The sequence below is a fragment of the Pseudorasbora parva genome, chromosome 23, assembly GCF_024679245.1.
Source record: "Pseudorasbora parva isolate DD20220531a chromosome 23, ASM2467924v1, whole genome shotgun sequence".
NCBI lineage: Eukaryota > Metazoa > Chordata > Actinopteri > Cypriniformes > Gobionidae > Pseudorasbora > Pseudorasbora parva.
The window spans coordinates 32,344,386-32,364,546 of record NC_090194.1 but is presented as its reverse complement, the minus strand read 5'-3'; the positions used below and the strand labels follow the sequence as shown (position 1 = coordinate 32,364,546).

At 36.7% G+C, this 20,161-nt stretch overlaps 1 protein-coding gene across 5 annotated transcripts in view; it reads right to left on the bottom strand.

The window, feature by feature from the left end:
• LOC137062315 (unconventional myosin-XVIIIb-like) overlaps positions 1-20,161 on the bottom strand; it is a 66,364-nt gene that overhangs the window by 40,579 nt on the left and 5,624 nt on the right. For 4 of the 5 annotated variants that reach the window (XM_067433180.1, XM_067433182.1, XM_067433183.1 and 1 more), the window contains exons 2-18: positions 18,508-18,641; positions 15,874-16,031; positions 13,482-13,907; positions 11,422-11,482; positions 10,471-10,583; positions 8,824-8,991; positions 7,256-7,463; positions 6,745-6,887; positions 6,373-6,473; positions 5,933-5,996; positions 4,670-4,814; positions 4,406-4,576; positions 2,791-2,881; positions 2,521-2,713; positions 1,368-1,448; positions 1,155-1,275; positions 928-1,075 (exon numbers count right to left, since the gene is read on the bottom strand). In XM_067433180.1, coding sequence (XP_067289281.1) covers positions 928-1,075; positions 1,155-1,275; positions 1,368-1,448; positions 2,521-2,713; positions 2,791-2,881; positions 4,406-4,576; positions 4,670-4,814; positions 5,933-5,996; positions 6,373-6,473; positions 6,745-6,887; positions 7,256-7,463; positions 8,824-8,991; positions 10,471-10,583; positions 11,422-11,482; positions 13,482-13,907; positions 15,874-16,031; positions 18,508-18,544 — 2,429 coding nt within the window. In that variant the 5' untranslated portion in view covers positions 18,545-18,641. The remainder of the gene's footprint in view (positions 1-927; positions 1,076-1,154; positions 1,276-1,367; positions 1,449-2,520; positions 2,714-2,790; positions 2,882-4,405; positions 4,577-4,669; positions 4,815-5,932; positions 5,997-6,372; positions 6,474-6,744; positions 6,888-7,255; positions 7,464-8,823; positions 8,992-10,470; positions 10,584-11,421; positions 11,483-13,481; positions 13,908-15,873; positions 16,032-18,507; positions 18,642-20,161) is intronic. The other variant, XM_067433184.1, reaches the window with a different exon arrangement.

The following is a 20,161-nucleotide window of genomic DNA, read 5'->3' as shown; positions in this document are numbered from 1 at the left end:
TCTAATAAGTATTTTCCAAATACACCATAAATAATAAAAAATTATAATGATAATAAAATAAATATTAATAATAAAATCTAAAAAATATATAAATTCCCACCGATATTTAACATCTATTTCCTTATATTTTCTCATTTGTATTTTCCAAACACACTAGAAATAATAAATTAAAAATAATAATAATAATAATAATAATAATAATAAAACATTCCCACCGATATTTAACATCTATTTCCTTATATTTTCTAATATGAATTTTCCAAACACACTAGAAATAATGTAAAATTATAATAATAGTAATAATAATAAAATAATAACAAATAATTATAATAAAATATTTAAAAAATAAACATTCCTACCGATAATTATCATCTATTTCCTTATATTTTCTAATAGGTATTTCCCAAACGTGGTAGAGTTCACATGAATAAAATAAAATATGTAATTCACATGAACTGAACAAATCAGTTCAGTAAAAAGTAAATAAATAAATACAATTAAATTAAAATATTTCCCACCCATATTTTGTCTAGTTCATTATATTTTCTAAATATGTATTTTCCAAACATAGGCTACCAGAAATAAAAATAAAATAAAATGTTCTAAATGTACCAGAGTTTACAGGAATGAACACCAGGCAAATAAAATAAAATAAATATATTCCCATATATTTTCTAATATGAATTTTCCAAAGATAGCAGAATTCACATGAACCCCAAACAAAACCTTCCCACCCATATTTGTCAAATCTAATAGTATTTTTGTATATTTTACTGCCTTTTTGTGCTATTTGTTCTATATGCTTTATCTATATGTCAGACCTGCTATCTGCTTTTCATGGCACTTTTATTTATATAAAATTGGAGAGATTACTCATAATTCATATTAATGTGTATAAGTGCTGATCAGAGATCCGCCCTCTCTTACATTGAGGAGTTCTGCAGCAGGGAGCTGGCGTTGAGCACAGATGGATTGTTCTGGACCTGACTGAACCAGCCTGAGAGATCGTAGCGAACTGGATCCGAACCCATCAGGTGAGCGATCTCACACTGCAGAGGCTGCTCACACTGACGCACTGAGAAGCAAGCAAACAGAAAGATGACGAAACGTCTCAAAAAACGCCCCAGGAGAAGGTCAGGCTCAGACTGAAGTACCTGTGCCACTGAAGTACTGACACACTCGTTCCAGAACTGTGCTCTCGCTGGAACCAGGAGTGACCATCTCTTCATCCAGAACCCACAGGAGACCTCGAGAGTCGCCTTCTGGTGCTCGAACCTGAGAACGCACACACACACACACACACACGGTGTGAAATGACATGGCATGTTGATGTCTGTGAGAAGTGTGTGAGAACTAGTGTGTTATACCTGCAGTCCTGGATGGTCAACAGCACACACAACCTCTGACGGGCTCGTCTCAGGAGCTGTGAAATCTACAGGCACTCCTTCCTGTGGAAAATATTCATAAAGTTATTAATGATTTCAAATTATTTATTAGTATTATTAAAAAGTAAATTTCTTGTCACCTCTCTATTATTATATAAAATTATGTTATATTATTATTTATTATTGTTATTAATATTATGATTATATAATTATATATTATATTTTTCAATATTTGTTTTTAGTATTAACAATAAAAAAAATAAAAAAATAAGAATGTGGTGCCATGAAAAAAACAAAACAAAAAACAGATATGGAATTTTTAGATATAGTACTTTGACCAAATAACAAAATGGCAGTAAAACAAAGGAATATGAGTTATAAATATGTGTAATTTTATTTGAGATATTATTTTATTTGATTCTTTTTAATTAAATTAAATTAAATAAAAAATTAAATAAAAACAAATGTAATCAGCAAAGTTCATTATTTATTTATGGTTGTCATGGAGCATTTTTACATATAGTTTATTGACCAAAATAACAAAATAGCAGCAAAACATACAGAAATAGAAGTTTATTTAAATTAAATAAAGAAAAATGACATTAAAAAAATTATTTCACTATTTATTTGAGGTTTTCATATGTCCTTTTTAGATACAGAAGCTATAAATATGCATAAGATCAATATTTTATATATTATTTTATTGCATTATGTATACATTTCATTAAATTTAAAATTAAAAGTAAAATTTATTCAGCAAAGTTAATTTTCATATTCAATATTTAATTAAAGTTGTCATATGCCATTTTTAGACAGTTTATAATATCAGTAAAACATACATATTATTCATGGGAATGTTACTTTATATTATTTTATTAAATTATTTTTTTTATTAAATTTTAAAATAAATATGTATATTCACTATTTACTTGAGGTTGTCATACAACATTTTTAGATATAGTTCATAAAAAAATGGCAGTAAAACATGCAGAAATAGAACTTGGAATATGAATTTATTTAAGATTGATTAAAGATAAAATCAATAAAGATTGATATTCAATATTAGTTTGAGGCATAGCACACAGCAGTATGAAGCCCTTCATTCTCCTAGGTAGGAGGTGGCGTGTTACAGTACCCGTGTGTATCGCTCCAGCGTCTGTGTGAACGTGTGACTGAAGTATAGCTCCAGCAGTCTCTCCTGTAAGTAGTTGTGACAGAGCTCAGAGAAGCCGGCAGCCCGATCATCGCCTCCGTGTCTGGGGTTCCTCAGGCCTGGGGTGTCCACCACCATCACAGAGGCCAGCGTCAGCTGCTGAGAGTGCAGCGCTCTGGTGAGAGAACAGAAACACTGCAATATCAATAACACTTCAGAGACACATAATGGAGCAGAACACTGTGTATTTACCTGTTGATCAGAGACACAATAGTGGTGAAGAGTTCCTCATAGAGACCAGCCGCCATCCCTTCTACACACTGAGCAGCACTCAGTTTTGGACCTAAAACACACACAAACGGGTTGATCTAGCTCTATAAATAAGAAGAAATTTTGTCAAATTAAAATCATTATAATTACAGTAGACATACTAATACTGTATTTTTTGCTCACCAAGGCTGCATTTATTTGATCAGAAATACAGTAAAATCTGTGATATTAGGAAATATTATAAAAAAATGTAGGCTGCATTGCATCTTTACACAGAATTTTGAGCAGGCACAGAGTAGCCTTAACTCAGCTGTGTAAAGATGCCGTAGGGAGGTAGGGAGCAGGAGGACTTCCAGCATGATATCACACACACACTATATTGCCAAAGGCTTTCATGCACATGAGCTTTAATGACATCCCATTCTTAATCCATAGGGTTTAATATGGTGTTGGCCCACCCTTTGCAACTATAACAGCTTCAACTCTTCTAGGAAAGCTTTCCACAAAGTTAAGGAGTGTGTTTATGGGGATTTTTGACCATTCTCCATTCGTGTGGTCAGGCACTGATGTTGGACGGGAAGGCCTAGCTCACAGTCTCCGCTCGAATTCATCCCAAAAATGTTCTGTCGGGTTGAGCTCAGGACTCTGTGCAGGCCAGTCAAGGTCCTCCACACCAAACTCGCTCATCCATGTCTTTATGGACCTTGCTTTGTGCACTGGTGTACAGTCAGGTTGGAACAGGAAGGGACCATCCCCAAACTGTTCCCATAAAGTTGTCCAAAATGTCTTAGTATGTTACTAAGACATAGTATGTTACTACTTAGTATGTTCCTTTCATTGGAACTAAGGGACCAAGCCCAAACCCTGAAAAACAACCCCACACCATAACCCCCCCTCCACCAAACTTTACACTTGACACAATGCAATCAGGCAAGTAACGTTCTCCAGGCAACTGCCAAACCCAGACTCGTCCATGAGATTGCCAGACAGAGAAGCGTGATTTGTCACTCCAAAGAACAGGTCTCCAATGCTCTAGTCCAGTGGTGGCTGCTTTACACTACTGCATCCGACGTTTTGCATTGCACTTGGTGATGTAAGGTTTGGATTCAGCTACTAGGCCATAGAAGCCCATTCCATGAAGCTCTCTAGACACTGTTCTTGAGCTAATCTGAAAGTCACATGAAGTTCGGAGGTCTGTAGCTATTGACTCTTCAGAAAGTTGGTGAATTCTGCGCACTGTGCACCTCAGCATGCGCTGACCCTACTCTTTAATATTACGTGGCCTACCACTTCGTGGCTGAGTTGCTGTTGTTCCCACTTTGTTATAATACCACTAACAGTTGACCGTGGAATATTTAGTAGTGAAGAAATTTCACAAATGGACATATTGCACAGGTGGCAAGCAATCACAGTACCACGCTTGAGTTCACTGAGCTCCTGAGAGCGACTCATTCTTTCAAGATTTGCAGAAGCATCTGAATGCTTAGGTGCTTGATTTTATACACATGTGGCCATGGAAGTGATTGGAACACCTGAAATCAGTCATTTGGAGGGGTGTCCTAATACTTTTGATAATATATTTTGACTGTATTCTGACCTTCCTCTGGTTCCTCTGCGGCGCGCCGCTCTCTGACGCCTCCGGTCGCTCTCTGCAGTAACTGCCTCAGGTGGTGTTTGAACACGGCAGTGTGGAGCTCCTCTCCCTCACAACCCAGGATGGCGCTGGCTGTCTGCGCGCTGTCAAAACTCATAAACTGCTTACGGCCCACTGAAGCCGGAGAAGAAAGGGAAAAAAAGAGTAAAGACTCACCAAATTCTTTGCGCTTCACAAAATACAGTGATCAGTGTAATCCTGTCTTACCTTTGCATGTTCCTGCGACACCAAGATGGTATATTCCAGCTAAAACATGCCAAATGGCCTTCTGCTCATCCACGGAGAATCCCAAAGTGTTCATGGCGGCCAGCAGTTTCCCAAAACCTACTAAAGCTCTCTGCTTTTCATCCACCTAAAGTGAGGGATGAAAACCACTTCTGATTATGAGAGAAAAGTTAGAGCAAAAGTGTGCTCATCTGGGTGACAGGTTCAAGTCTGACAATACGATATAACAATTATAAGGCCAAAAAGGAAAGGTTTATTTTAGTATTAAATAAAAAAATAAACACTTTTCATAATACATTTTTTTTTCAAAGCAGAAAATCTTCATGGTAATGTTTATAATATCTTTATGCCTTAATACAGTAGTTACATTTTGCATATTAAAGTTGGGCAAAAATACATTTCACATTTTGCGATTATATAAACAATCAGGATGTTGAGATTTGCTTTTTTGGGGCATTTTTGAAAAAAGTAATTTTATTTATCATGCTATGTCATGAACACGGAGACTCAGTAAAAAAATAAAAGACATGCAGTTACATTTATAGATTAAAAACAACAATTACAAAAATAATATTTTAATCAATTTTTGGGTCTCAAGACTTCTTTTTTAAACAAACTGTATAAAGATGATTCTCAACTTATGAAAGATATAATGGAATGAATTGATATACCATTTTACTACTATGTGGGTAAAATGGCCATAAATGGGTTGTCCCATTCAATACAATACAATGTATTTAATTTGCATATTAATATATTCTTGGAGCAACATGGAATAAAAAAAGAAGTGTAATAATGGGAGTAATAATATCTAATATTTCATAGGAATATTGATATATAATTTCACTTATTATGTCTCCCAAAGTGCCTGTGATGGTACATGTTTGAAATCAATGTCCTGTTTGTAACAGAAAATTATATTTTGATTAGAAACCCCATAACCCCATTAATATATGACAAACAATTTAAAAATATTAATCAGATTTAAATGATGATTACAAAATGTTGTCATTTTCCATGAAAGTAATTTGATTGCTAAATTACAACATACAGCTGGGTTGTTTATTTGAAGGAATTGTGGGTAAAAGTGGGGAGAACAGAATCCAAGAAATGTTGCAAGCCAGACTTAAACATGTGTTCCTGGCATGAGCACCAAAGCTCAACATGTCAAAGCACATGCACTAATCTGGTTCCTAATCCTGATATTTTCCACACTTTTTGTTTGTTTGTTTAAACAGTTCATACCTTGGTTGGGCATGTGATTCCAAATGAGTTGTATTCCTTTAACTGGTGCAGCTGCAATTCAGTCCTTTGATGAGAGAACAAGACAGTTACACTCAAATTTAAACAGGAAATGACATCAGATGAGATCCTGCCCCTTCAAGCTCTCTGGAGCTTTTGTTTTAATGCAAAGCTATGAAAAGGGCAGGCATTCTGCCAAAACGGCGTTCGCTGAGGAGCTTGTGCGTGCCTCTGAGGGGAAACTGAATCCAAAAACAAACCCCTAACAATAGGGTGAATGATCTGGGGTTTAATGACGGGCAACTTTATCTTCACCGTCTAATAATGCTGCACTCAGGCCTGTGAGGAAAGTAGCCAGGAAACCAGAAAGACGCTTCACAATACAAGAAGCAAACCGCTACTGACTGTGACTGACCACAGAGAGCTCCAGGGAAAGAACTGACCTCATGTCTGTGCTGAGGCCTGCGAGCATCTGGGAGAACACCAGGAAGTTACTCTCTCCATCCGGCCTCTGACACACCCTCCATTTCTCCAACAGCATGGTCTAAAACAGACAGACAGAGAAAACATTAGACAGATGGATAGACGGATGGACAGACAGACAGACAGACAGACAGACAGACAGACAGACAGATAGACAGATAGATAGATAGATAGATAGATAGATAGATAGATAGATAGATAGATAGATAGATAGATAGATAGATAGAGAGATAGAGAGATAGATAGATAGATAGATAGATAGATAGATAGATAGATAGATAGATAGATAGATAGATAGATAGATAGATAGATAGATAGATAGATAGGAGCACCTGTAGATGTGCAGCAGCAGCGTGTCCAGCGTGGTTGAAGTCCAGGGAGAGAACCATAGCGAATCGAGTCGAGGCTTCACTGTGAGACGAGCTCACACACCCAAAGGAGCGCAGCACTGTAAACACTGCCTGCAGACGCTCTACTGCAGTTACACACAAACCATCACAACGTGTGACACTTACAGCTTACAAAGTGACAACAGACAGGGCTAAACAGCCTTTAAATTACTGCTATAGCATTTCAGCATACACACACACACACACACACACACACACACACACGGATATTCAGTGGAGCGAAATATGTCACACTGAGAGGAAGATGCTGTTGTAATTAATTACTGGATAGGAGCTTGTAAACACTACCAGAGGCTCTTTGAGAAACAGAATTCAGCAAAGACAACGCTAATTATTCAAGGTCTTCTTTGATTGGCTCCTACAGGTAAGTTTTAGATGTACTCAAGAGCTGCTGTTTTCTGATGTGTTCTGTAGCTTTGGGTTATAAACTCACACGTAAGGCATCCTCCCGCTGTTCCCGCTTGCTTGAGCAGCTCCTGGGAAAATGACTGACAGGAAGTGGTTTTCCCTGTGCCACTGCGACCCAAAGCCACCAGAGTCTGGTCCCTCCGCTGACCCACCATGGACACGTACACCCTCCTCACCAGAGCCTGCAGTGGGCCAGGGGCCTCCCAGGACTCCCAGCGTCGGCTCCGAAGCCCCTGACACAGAAAGCAAACACATTTCAATATAGAAAAGGTCTGTTTACTGCACTAAAAAAATTCTGCATGTCAAACCAAGTTTTCATCTTCGAATTGGAGTATTCAAGGACATGACCCCTTTTTCGATATTGGATAAAATGAAAGCCAATTTACTACATTAATTAATTAATTAATTAATTAATTAATTTTATATAACTACAGCCTCTGGTAACAATAAATATGATATAAAAAATAATAAAAAGAATTACAAATAAATCTATATATAAAAATTCCATAATTATTTTATTTGAAGTCTGAGTATTTTAATTGCCATGGAACTGAATTTAAAAGGCATGGTCAATTCTACAGCATTTAATTGTCCATTTTAATAAGCAATTATTTCTTAAATAATGCTCAACCCGGACATAGTAATACCATGGTACTTTTTTGTAAGGGAAATACATATATATGTATATATATACACACCGCTCAGGCATAACATTATGACCTAATAATAATATAATATTGTGTTCCGTCGAGGTATCCTATCCTTGATAGAACCCAAAAGGTGTGCTGTGGCATCTGGCACTAAGATGTTAGCAGCAGATCCTTTAAGTCCTGTAAGTTGCGAGGTGGGGCCTTCATGGATCGACTTGTTTGTTAAATACATCCCACAAATGCTCGATTGGCTTGAGATCTGGGAAATTTGGATGCCAAGTGAACACCTCTGATGCATTATCAGGACCCACTGTTGGTGCTTTCGGTGGTGGACTGGGTCAGCATGGGCACCCTGACTGGTCTGAGGCTATGCAGCCCCATACTCAACAAACTGCGATGCACTGTGTATTCAGACACCTTTCTATCAGCATTAACTTCTTGAACAATTTGAGCTACAGTAGCTCGGCTGTTTGATTGGACCACACGGGCCAGACTTCGCGTGCATCAATGAGCCTTGGCCGCCCATGACTCTGTCGTCGGTTCACCACTGTTCCTTCCTTGGATCACTTTTGATAGATCCTGACAACTGCAGACCGGGAACACCGCACAAGAGCTGCAGTTTTGGAGATGCTCTGACCCAGTCGTCGAGCCATCACAATTTGGCCTTTGTCAAACTAACAAATACGCTTGCCCATTTTTTCCCGCTTCTAAGACATCAACTTTGAGGACAAAATGTTCACTTACTGCCTAATATATCCCACCCACTAACAGGTGCCATGACGAAGAGATAATCAGTGTTATTCACTTCACCGGTCATAATGTTATGCTTGATCATTGTATAATATATGTATATACAACTAATGTGATGTATATAACTACTATAACTAATGTCAAGCGAAATATACATGTCACATAGACGGTTTTATAAATGCACTGATCTTACCTTGGCTGGCGAGGACAGAGGAGGCCACAGTGCAAGCAGATTGGGTCCAGCGTGGGTCAGGGGTAGATATCCTTTAGCTCGACTGGTCAGCGTGTGAAGGGTGCTCGACTCGTTCATGCTCACAAGGTCACTCAAGTCCTCACACAGGTCCAGCTCAGGAGGGTTCAGCTGAACAACCAACGAAAGAAGTCAGCTCTGGTTATGCACATCATATGAGCTGAGAAAGGGATCACGCACATCCAGCCGGTTGTCGAAATTATAACATACCAGTAAGTCATATTTATAAGATGAAAAGTCAGAATTATGACATACTGGCCTGGTTTCACAAACAGGGCTTAGATTAAGTCAGGGTTTGGCCTTAGTTCAATTAGGACAGTTAAGTAGCTTTTATAAACGTGACATTACCAGTGTGCATCTTGGCACTGACATATTTTAAAATATTTCATGCAAGTTGCTTTCAGTTAAAACAGCTCAAACATGGATTTAATGAGACTATCTTAAGCCTTGTCTGTGAAACCGGGGGCCTAAGTCATAATTATGACATTCAAATTCATAGTTATGATGTCAATTATGAGATAAAGAGTTGAAATTATGTCAAACTTAATTATGGCTTAGAACATCCTAATTATGACATTAAATACTAAACAAAGTAAAAATTCAGACTTTGAAATTAATTTGACATAAAAAGTTAAAATCATGGCACTAAGTAATAAGTACATAGTCAATATTATGATAACATTGAAATTGACATTCTAAGTCAGTTATGACGCAAGTCATAATTATGAGAGAAAAAAATAAGGATTATGACTTAAAAATTCAATCATGAAATTTTTTTAAATTATGAAACAAAGATGAAATTATGACACTGACTTGAAATTATTGCTTAAAAAGTCAATTATGAAAAAAGTTGTTACATAAGCGATATGAGATAAAGTTGTAGTATGTTATCATAGTTATGACGCATGATGAAATCATGAAATTATGACAAACTAAATTGAAATTATGGCTTAAAATTAAATAATTATATTAAAAATTCAAAATGCTGCCTTCAAAATTCAATGGTGACATAAAAAGGTGATGCAAAAAGTCAATTATGAGATAAAAACTTAGTATAAAAATATACTAAGTGTAAATATACTAAGTAAAATATACTAAGTATAAAAATATACTAAGTCAATTATGAACTGAAAAGTCAAAATGAATGAAGTCATATCTATTAGATGAAAGGTCAAAATTATGAAATTATTTTTTTAATTATGAAATTAAAAAGTAAAATGTCAAAGTTCTGACATAAGTCAATTATGGCAATAACTTTAAATTACGCATAATTATGACAAGAAAAAAGTCAATTATGAGATTAAAAAAATCTAAATGATGACATACAAAGTTAATTTTTTAGATTAAAAATAGAAATTATGACAATACCAAGTCAACTGACTCAATTAATTATGACATTTCAAAAATAAAAAAGGTAAAAATTCTTAAGTCAATTATGACATAAAAAGTTTAAATTATGACATACTATGAAATAAGTTAAAAAGTATGAGATAAGGTTGAAATTGACTTTTTGTGTCATAATTATGACTTACTAAAGCATGATTTTTTCCCCCTGGGCTTCCATAAATGACAGCATTAAATAAAGTTCACCTTTTCGATCTCATACTGGGTTACATCATGGACGGATCCATCTGAGGCCAGCCGAACCCTCACCCTGCCGTCAGGGAGCTCCGGTGTGCCCTCGTCCGGCTTCAGCTGAGTGGCTGTGACAAGTCAGAGGTCAGGCGGGTCAAAGGTGACTCATACTCAATGCGAATCAATGTCAATTGTGTACAGGGCATAGATTGAATTTCTACTCAGTGGGGAGCAACAAACAAGACAATTTCATTACAATATTGATTGTAACGTTGACAGAAAATCTTCCCATCCGCTGCTTCCACATGTGGAAAGATGCCACCGTTGGCACTCGGCGCATCATTTACGTCAAACCTGACACAACAACACATTATATGGACTTTTTAATGGTGCTTTTGTTGTTCTTGACAGACTTTGGTGCATGGTTCACTGTAGTACTGAATGTTTTTTGTTGCAGTTGCTAATCTTTGAATCTTATAACATGGCAGCTTTGGCGCGTAGATTTAGCGAGGCTATGAGTCTGATAAGATAATAACACTGAACCCATTCATCACGAAACTGAAGCAGGAAGAAGATTAGCCTGTGAGCAACACGCCACAAGTTACACAGTAGAGCTTATGATCCTTTCATGCAAAGAGAGAATTTGGCAAAACAAGAGATGTGTATTAAGCAATATTAAGCTAAAATAAGGAAATAGGGCGGCTTTTTCATAGTGCAAAAACATCTCGGGATAGTCCCAAAATCAATAATAAGGCCACATGTAAATATAGCATCCTCTAAGACAACACACTATTCATAACTTGTAACTCAACACCCCAGGAGAGCTGCTCTAACCTTCAAACATACAATTCAGGAATAATAAACTAAAACAAATACTGAAAATGCCAGTCGATGCCGCATTTACAACACAATTTGTTCTCTTAAAGTCAGGTGGACACTCAAGCGCAGGTATAAGAGGTGACTAACCGAGTGTGTATCCATCTTTGTGAGCATACCACACCTTACCAGCTTCATACCACACATCCCTCTGCAGAGAGAAAGAGAAAGAGAGAATCAGGCCAGAAACAGTGCAGAAGCAGGTAAAACAACTTTACAAAGTGCTGTTTACTGTAACTAAAGAAATAAAATATTAGATAAAAAAAATTAAAGGGTTAGTTTACTCAAAAATGTAAATTATTTCATTAATTACTCACCCTCATGTCGTTCGACACCCGTAACACCTTCATTCATCTTCTAAACACAAATGAAGATATTTTTGTTGAAAGCAGATGGCTGAGAAAGGCTTCAGAAAGGCCTCCATTGGCCTTCAGTATATTCCCACTCACAAGACCCATAAAGGCACAAAACACATCGATACAAAGTCCATCTCACTACAGTGGCTGTACAATAATTTTACGAAGCGACAAGAATAGTTTTTCTGCGCAAAAAAAAAATCGAAATAATGTCTTTATCCACCGAGTTATTGTCTTCCGTGTAGGTCTCGGACGTGAACTCACGCGATATGTCATATATCTGAACGACGGATCTGCGTCATATTCTCACGCATGCGTCAAGTTCACGTCAATAAAGTCGTTATTTTGATTTTTGTGTGCACAATAACTATTTTCTTCACATTGTAAAAATATAGTACAGCCACTGTAGTTAGATGGACTGTTATGATGTTTTTAGTGCCTTTATGGGTCTTGTGAGTGGATCGGTGGGAATGGAGGCCTTTCTGAAGCCTTTCTCGGCCATCAGCTTTCAACAAAAATATCTTCATTTGTGTTCTGAAGATGAACGAAGGTCTTACGGGTGTCCAACGACATGAGGGTGAGTAATTAATGAAATAATTTACATTTTTGGGCAATCACTTTCAAATGACTGTAGAGCGGTGTATCCCCTCTCCCCCTCCCCCTGACTCGAGGCAACCCGGATGCCGAAACACTACTGACTTCGTGAGTGGTCGATATGTGGAGGGCGGAGCTTCAGGCCAAACCACAACTTTTCTGTGACAGCTGCTGTTAACGAGTGGCAGTAACATAGTTAACAGTTAAAAACTAAACAGGGTTCACAACCTGTCTCAATATGTTCACCGTGGTCAATTTATTTACATAACAACGAGTATAAACTACAAAATCGCATCATGGCAAGATATAAGTCAACATTTGAACCAATTTAAAGTTATGTTTATTTTTACAATTGTATCATTAGATATGAGTAAAGTTGAAACCCAATACTTACATTTTAAAGTATAATTCAGCAATTTCTTTAAAGAAAAATCCTGTCGCCACAGGTACGCAATGAATTATGGGGTAGGCAAGGCCGCGAACAATCCGTCTGTTTCATCCTTCATTTCATGGATAACGAAGGACGCATTTGAAGGAACCTTCGGATTGGGACAACCTTGGTCATGCAGCGGTGACGCCGTCGGCCTTTGGATGCAGTTTTCGAAGGATGCAGCCTCTGAATTGGGATTTGGCGCACAGCTAACACATCCCTTTGTTTGTTTTAAGCGTGCGCTGCAGTTTTATCGACGGTCTCCGAGCTCTTTAAAGCAGGATGGATTCTAATTGGCTGTCAATGTTTTTATTGTTCATCAGTTGCAAAAAAAGTTTAAAAAGTGATCCCAACGATGTTGTTTCTCTGCCATTATCATTATAGTTGTGGCATGAACTCTGCTATTCGTTTAAATTTAGAAAGATTTTTAAAACTGTATCTTTATCAGCATCTTTATAGTTATCATTCTTGGTGTGAACAGGCCTTTAGTTGACATGTAGTTGCAAAACTACTTATAGTAAGTAGAATATCTAAAGTGGACTACTGAAATAAAGTGTTGCCAACTTTACTGTGTTTAATGTACTAAAATATTAAAACTATATAGACAATACAGACAAAAATATTACTTAATAAAAATGACAAACGCAACAAAATTACAAAAAATTTAACTAAAATTAAAATGAAATATTAAAATAAAAACTAATTCAAAAAATTAAAAAAACACTATAATAGTATCTCAATGATACTGAAGTAACCCTGGTTGTACGTACCACTGGCACCTTGGGCTCCTCTTTTATATGGGTTACAGTGAGCTGACCCTCGGGCTCTTGCCTCAGCTCTTTCACTTCCTGTTTCAGCAGTTTAACTCCCTGTTGTACCTTTACTTCTTCCTTCTTCACTTCTTTTTCCATGGGTGGACCTGGAGATTTAGCTTTATCTGCGCTGGGGCTGGGCACCTGTTCCTGGTGGTTGACCTCTGGAGTTGTGGACTTTGAATTGCTTCTTGGACTTTTTGGGTTTTCGGGTGACATTATCCTCCTGGGAGAGGACGTCTTCTTCTCCGTCAGTGCGGTGTGGCGGCCACGTTCCCCGTTCACTAACTGCTCTGCTCGAAGTGCCATCTCCGCTTCCAGTATCGGTGGAGTTTGGTCGGGAAGTAAGAAATTCTGAACCAGGTTGTCGCTGAGTTTCCTGGGCTGTGAGGGGCATTATAAACCACAAAGAGACTCAGATTCTCATGACAACAAAGACCCTCCCCTGCTGGTAAACCCAACTAAAACCAGCTGATAATGTTGAGGTAATAAGTGTCAAATGTTTAGCCAGGTAGGAGATCCTGGAGCTGGATTCATGAAAGTCTTCTTAAGAAAGACGTTAAGACATTTCTTATAGGCCCAAGAAGAGCCTTGAAACGCACAGCATTATTCAACGTGTTGACATCATTTCCACTGAAACAGGATGACATTACAGCTCCTCCCATTTTCTAAAATAACCAATAGCGTTTTGTTTATATCACAGCTCGGCCAGAGACATTGAGCTTGGTAAAAATGTCTTCTCTTGTGTTAAGCAGAATAATGAAACTCATACAGGTTCAACATGAGGGTGAGTTATTAATGATGACAGAATTTTCATTTTTAGGTGAACTATCCCTTTAAGTTGTGTTATGGGAAAATTATAATCACTGATGAAGAATATTGATTATTTAGAGTGTGTTTGCATTCATACAGAAGCTAATATGTGTCGCTCCCATGCAGGACACTTCTGTGCTATGTTTAACACTCTTACCATGTGTGGAAAACTACTGAGAGGGATTGTTTTTACAGTGACGGCCGAGTTGCGTTTGCGTGCTTCTAGTAAACACAGAAACTGGCCAACGGCGGTCTTTTGAATCAGCTTTGACCGCAACCCTGGAAGACTCGGACTTAAGCTTTTCTCTGAGAAAAGAACAAAGAACGGCACTGAAGTCATTCTTAAAAAGGGAAGATGTGTTCGGAGTTTTGCCGACCGGATACTCCGAAAGTTTAATCTGTCATCAAGCTCTGCTTCACCTTCGTTGCTCTGGTTGGTTGTAGCGCTATCCTATCGCGTGCAGAGGGAGTTTGAAAGACAACCATTTATCCGCCCCTTGGATTGAGCTGTCAATGGTGAGTTTCCAGACCAAACATCTTGATGTGGGTCTGGCTTGTCAGGCTAATTGTCAATAATTTTATCCCTTAAAACGTATCTTTGATCACTAAAATGACATTTAAACGTACCAAAAAAGCCTGCATGTAACTCTACACCCATTTCAGTTAGTATACGTGGTTGCATATGAATATGCAAATTAGCCCAACCTCCACTCACTCGCACCAGCTCAAAGAGCCACTCGCTGATGATCACAATATTATTTCAAACCGTGAGACTGTTTCAGTCTCTTTTTTCACTGTAGTTTTAAAGGGTTAGTTTACCTAAAAATGAAAATAAGCCCATGATTTACTCATCCTCAAGTGATGGTGTAGATGTATATGACCTTCTTCTTTCAGACGAATACAATCTGCGTTATATTAAAAATGTCCTGGCTCTTCCAAGCTTTATAATGGCAGTGAATGGCTGTTTCCGTTTTAAAGTCCATAAAAGTGCTAGCCATAAAAGTGCATTTATCCATCATAAAAGTGATCAACAATAAAGTTAATAAGCTAATAAAGGCCTTTTGAACAAACCGATGCGTTTGTGTCAGAAAAATATCCATATTTAAACAAACTGTAATCTCTAACTTCCGCTAACTGACGTACGCACGTCCATGAGAGACTGGCGTTCCAGAGAATGACATAGGACTTTAAGACATTTTTGGAAGTGAAGTTGGTTGGAACTGGTGGACTGCCCTCTTCCTTGTTAAAAAAAACTACTTGACCATATAAAACTTGCATTTTTAATAGACTGGAGAGGTTGCTCACTGCAGAGCCATGGGTGTGAAGTCCAGCTCCACTTCTCCAGATGTAATTTGGGTGTAATAGGTGGAGAAGGACCAGCCACACCCTAACCCTACTCATAACTCTATCCCTCCACCCATTAGATCAAGCTCAACCCATGACATCCAGAGAGGGGGGTCTGGACGTCATTTGGCTCTGCAGTGAACACCACTTGGGGTTTACCAGCAGATTCCCACCCACTGAAGTGAGATCTCACCGCCTTCTCCTCTTTGAGCTCTGGCTCTTTGTGGCGTGTCTCTTTCTCGGTCTCTCTCACCAGCTGTTTGAGGAATCCTCCAGGTACGGCGGAGAGAGGAGGAGGAGGAGGAGGCTGTGCGGCGACGGCGGCTGGTGTCGTCTTCTCCTCCTTGATCTGTTCACAGATGAGGAAAAAGGAGCTCCAGTCATGAACTCCATTTTAACAAACTGTCCGTCTAACTGACTGACACAAATCAAATGAAAAGGGGTTAAAAGGTCACTTTCCCACTGCAAACATGCGTTTTCTTGACATTTTGTCAAAAGTGAATGCATGATATTGTAAGGATGTTTATATTTTTATCTGATAAACAAATACAAAATATAAATAAAAAGATTTAGATTTTTGTATTGTTTATCCCTTTCAAAAATATACGTAAAAATTTCAGTTAAATATTTTTAAATATTAAAAAAATGCCCAAAAATAAGATGCTAATATAGATGTAAAAATAAAATAAATTAAAAAATAAATTAAAAAAAAAAAAAATATATATATATATATATATATATATATATATATATATATATATATATATATATATATATATATATATATATATATATATATATATATATATATATATATATATATATATATATATATATTTATAGGTTTACTCATATTTCCTCATAAATGTTGCCATTTTAAAATGAATTTTTATCTGGAAAACAAATAGTAATACTCATTAAAATATAATTACAAATATTTTAATAATTTATCTTATTTGCTAGTAAAAACAAAACCCAAATTGTGATGAGGTTTATGCAACAACAAAAAATAATTTAAATTATATTAATAATTTACATAAGTAAAATGTATGTATTAATGATATTTTATATTTTTATCTAGAAAACACCATAGTAAATAAAATGGTAATAGCCTAATATTTTAATATATTTATAATAATAATTATTATTATTTAAATTTAAATATTATTAATTTAAATTGAATATATAATGTTTAACAATGCTTTTTTATATTTATAGCTGAAACATTGTGAATCAATGTGACTATTTATCAAACAAAATACAGTGTGCAATACAGCTATACTAAAGATAGTTGAACTATAGTAAAACCATGGTAAATTTTATGCAGGTGAACTCTAAAGACATAGCCTAGTATTGTTAGTAGCCTAAGCGTCCCATAAACGCTCTGACAGTTTCCGCTGCTGCCCTTGACACTGTATTCGCAGCACATACAGTGATATATGCCTGTGGCTAAATGTTAGCTGAAGGCAGTAGGTACCCTTCAGAAGGCCAACAGAGCCGTACTACTATATAAAGTGTAAAATAACTGCACTTCATGACTGCTAGCCAGCGGAAATAGTTCAGTTTGCATTCTCCAATACTAATTAGCTAAAACTGCCAGTGAAATCGTGCGCTTTACCATGTAAGCTACAGCGTATGCACATGGCAGCGGAGATCAACTGGAAAAGTAATTTAAATGGGCTTTAGAATATTAAAGACCAAATGACAGATTCAAGAGAGGTTACACCTGACATATACATCAAATAACACCACAGACTCTATAGAATAATGTCATCATTCTTAGCGCAGCACAGGGAGCGGACCACCTTAGAGACCGGCATAGCAGCAACAAGGGTCGCACTGGGAGAATTAAAGCCTGCTTAAAATTGTTATGAAATATTAATGAATTATTTGGTTTTGGACACACACATATTGTAAACAATAAATCTCTGCAGTCAAACAGAATGTTTATTCTATACATCTATCTATCTACGCCGCTAGCACACGCATTTCAAGTAGATGCTATTTGATGTATAAATTTTAATCCGCAAGATGTAGTTTTTAGAGTGTTTGCTCATCTGCAATATCTCAAAATATAGAGTTTTGAATATAGAAATAACAAATGTACTGTATATAATTTAAATATAATTAATATACTTCAAAAGAACAGTTTTTTTTTAACACACAACAACAAATACTTTTTCCCAATATATTTTGTGGGGTTTATTTACAAAAAATATATATTTCCACTGTAAATATACCTAAAAATGTATTTTAAAGAACATTTTCTTGCCCCTCGAATGAGTTTTCTAATAAACTTGACCAATCGAAGGTTTAAACTAAATATATTTTAAATGTAAATTTTAAAAATTTTCAGCAGTGATGTCAAAGTACTAGCCACCGTTAAGATAGGCTTGAGCAGTAGGAAATTAATTTGATCTTCTCAGGAACAGCCCATCACATTATTTTTGTTTTTTTACCCTAGGACATACATTATTAGGACAAGCCTGAATATAGCTACATATTTTGTGATTTGAGGAAAATAAGCTACATTTAGGACACCACTGTTGTTATATTTCACATTTGTGATCAAAATGTAATATAAGCATATATTTCAGTCTTTCCCCCTCATAGAAGCAGTGCTTGTTGTAAACCTATCACCTGCATAGAAAATACAAAGACTTAAAAAGACACAGACGATGAGCGGCATGTTTAAGACTGAGAAGAGACAACAAGCATCTCCAAAAGGACAGTGATTAATCTCTTTGCTGGTTAATGAACTGCAAGTCAAGCATGAGTCGTGTTAATTGAGCTGAACTGCAGACATGCAGCCGTCCTGCACTTCCCTTCTGTTCCCAGAGTTTTAAGCGTGAGGAGAGCGCCATGACGGGACGAGGGGCGAAGGCAGGGAGATCTCAGCCAGGTGTGATGCTAAGGAGGACAAAGTGGAGCAAAGAAAATGGAAACAGTGACACTGTGGACCTGTCAAGGGAGAAAGAGACAGTGAACATGAGAGAATATCACAGAATTGTCATCTCACAAAGAAATGTCTGGGACATATTTGATCTAGAAATAAATCGTAAAGTAAAAAAATAAAATAAAATAAAAAATAATAATATATGAACATTTTACTATTATAATAAACATTTTATTATATATTGTTTTGCACTTATTGTAATATATAATATATAAATATAATTAAAAATGTATAATAGAAATGTTTTGCTAAGTAACATTTTTATTAGATTCCCTGTTTTGGAATCTGAAATTTGTGACATTTTTTAAATACCAAAATATTTAAATAAATATTATTATATTTTATATTATTTATACAATATCTAATATAATTGATAGTTAAATATAACTAATAATTAATTAATAATAAAGTAATGAACAAAAGACTACGGGCTGTTGTATTATTATTAATATAACGGTTACCACGCACCTCATGACAGTGTCAGATGTTGTATTTCAAGATATTTGTCAGATTTTTGTCCTTTAAACGCTCTTGCGTGCAGGAATAATCCGTCTAATGTTTCATGCATCTAATACCAAAACTCCGTTGCTTCCAAAACGCTAGGTAGCAGAACAAGGGACAGTTTGACACTGACTAGACAATTCTCAAATTATTCGATTTTTAAAATGTGAGAGACCAGTTTGTTTCAACCTAGCATTATAATCCTCCGAAAATTCGTCCAGATCGCGAGACCACACACACCTGTCGAAAGTTTTCACAGCGAGACGAAATCTCACGGAGACTCGCGAGATCAAACGAGAGTTGAGAAGAAAAACAGATGGAGGACTTTCGACGTCATCGGCTGGTTCTCCTTGTGTGAGTTTTGTTTTACGGGAAGAAAAAAGTATGGGGGATCTTTCCGCCACTAAATAAAAAAAATAAAAAGAGTAATTGAGACTTTATTTTTAGAATTCTGACTTTTTCCCCTCACAATTGCGAGTTAAAAAGTCAGAATTCTTAGATAAACCTGCAATTGCGTGATATAAAGTTACAATTCTGAAATATCGCGTCAGAGGTAGCCCAATCAAGAGTCGTAAATATAAATCATGTTTCGGGCCGCGCCCCCCGATTGCTTGGGTGCGCAAATCAAGTCTGGCTGGCGGCTGTCCCAGACAAACGATTGTCATCATGAAATAATCGTGGCAATTTCTGTGATCGTGGCTCCTAATCGTCGGTCCTATGTCATACAGTAAGAGAGGTTCAAAGACGGCCGTTGTCACTTGCGACCCAAGGTTTTAAAATGCTAATTTTCTGAAAGTGTCAGAAATTCATCATCATCATCGCACAAGTGCTGCTACGTCTACTGACTAGCCAATAATAATGCAACATGAAATCAATGCAACATGGCGCTAAAACTTAAAACTGCTCACCTCAAGCTCTTTTCCCTTCCTCTTTACCATTAGCACACGCTGATGACTTTTTATTCTTCAGTAGAAACGTGCATCATAGCCTATCAATAGGTGTCATCATCCAACAGTCTACAAAC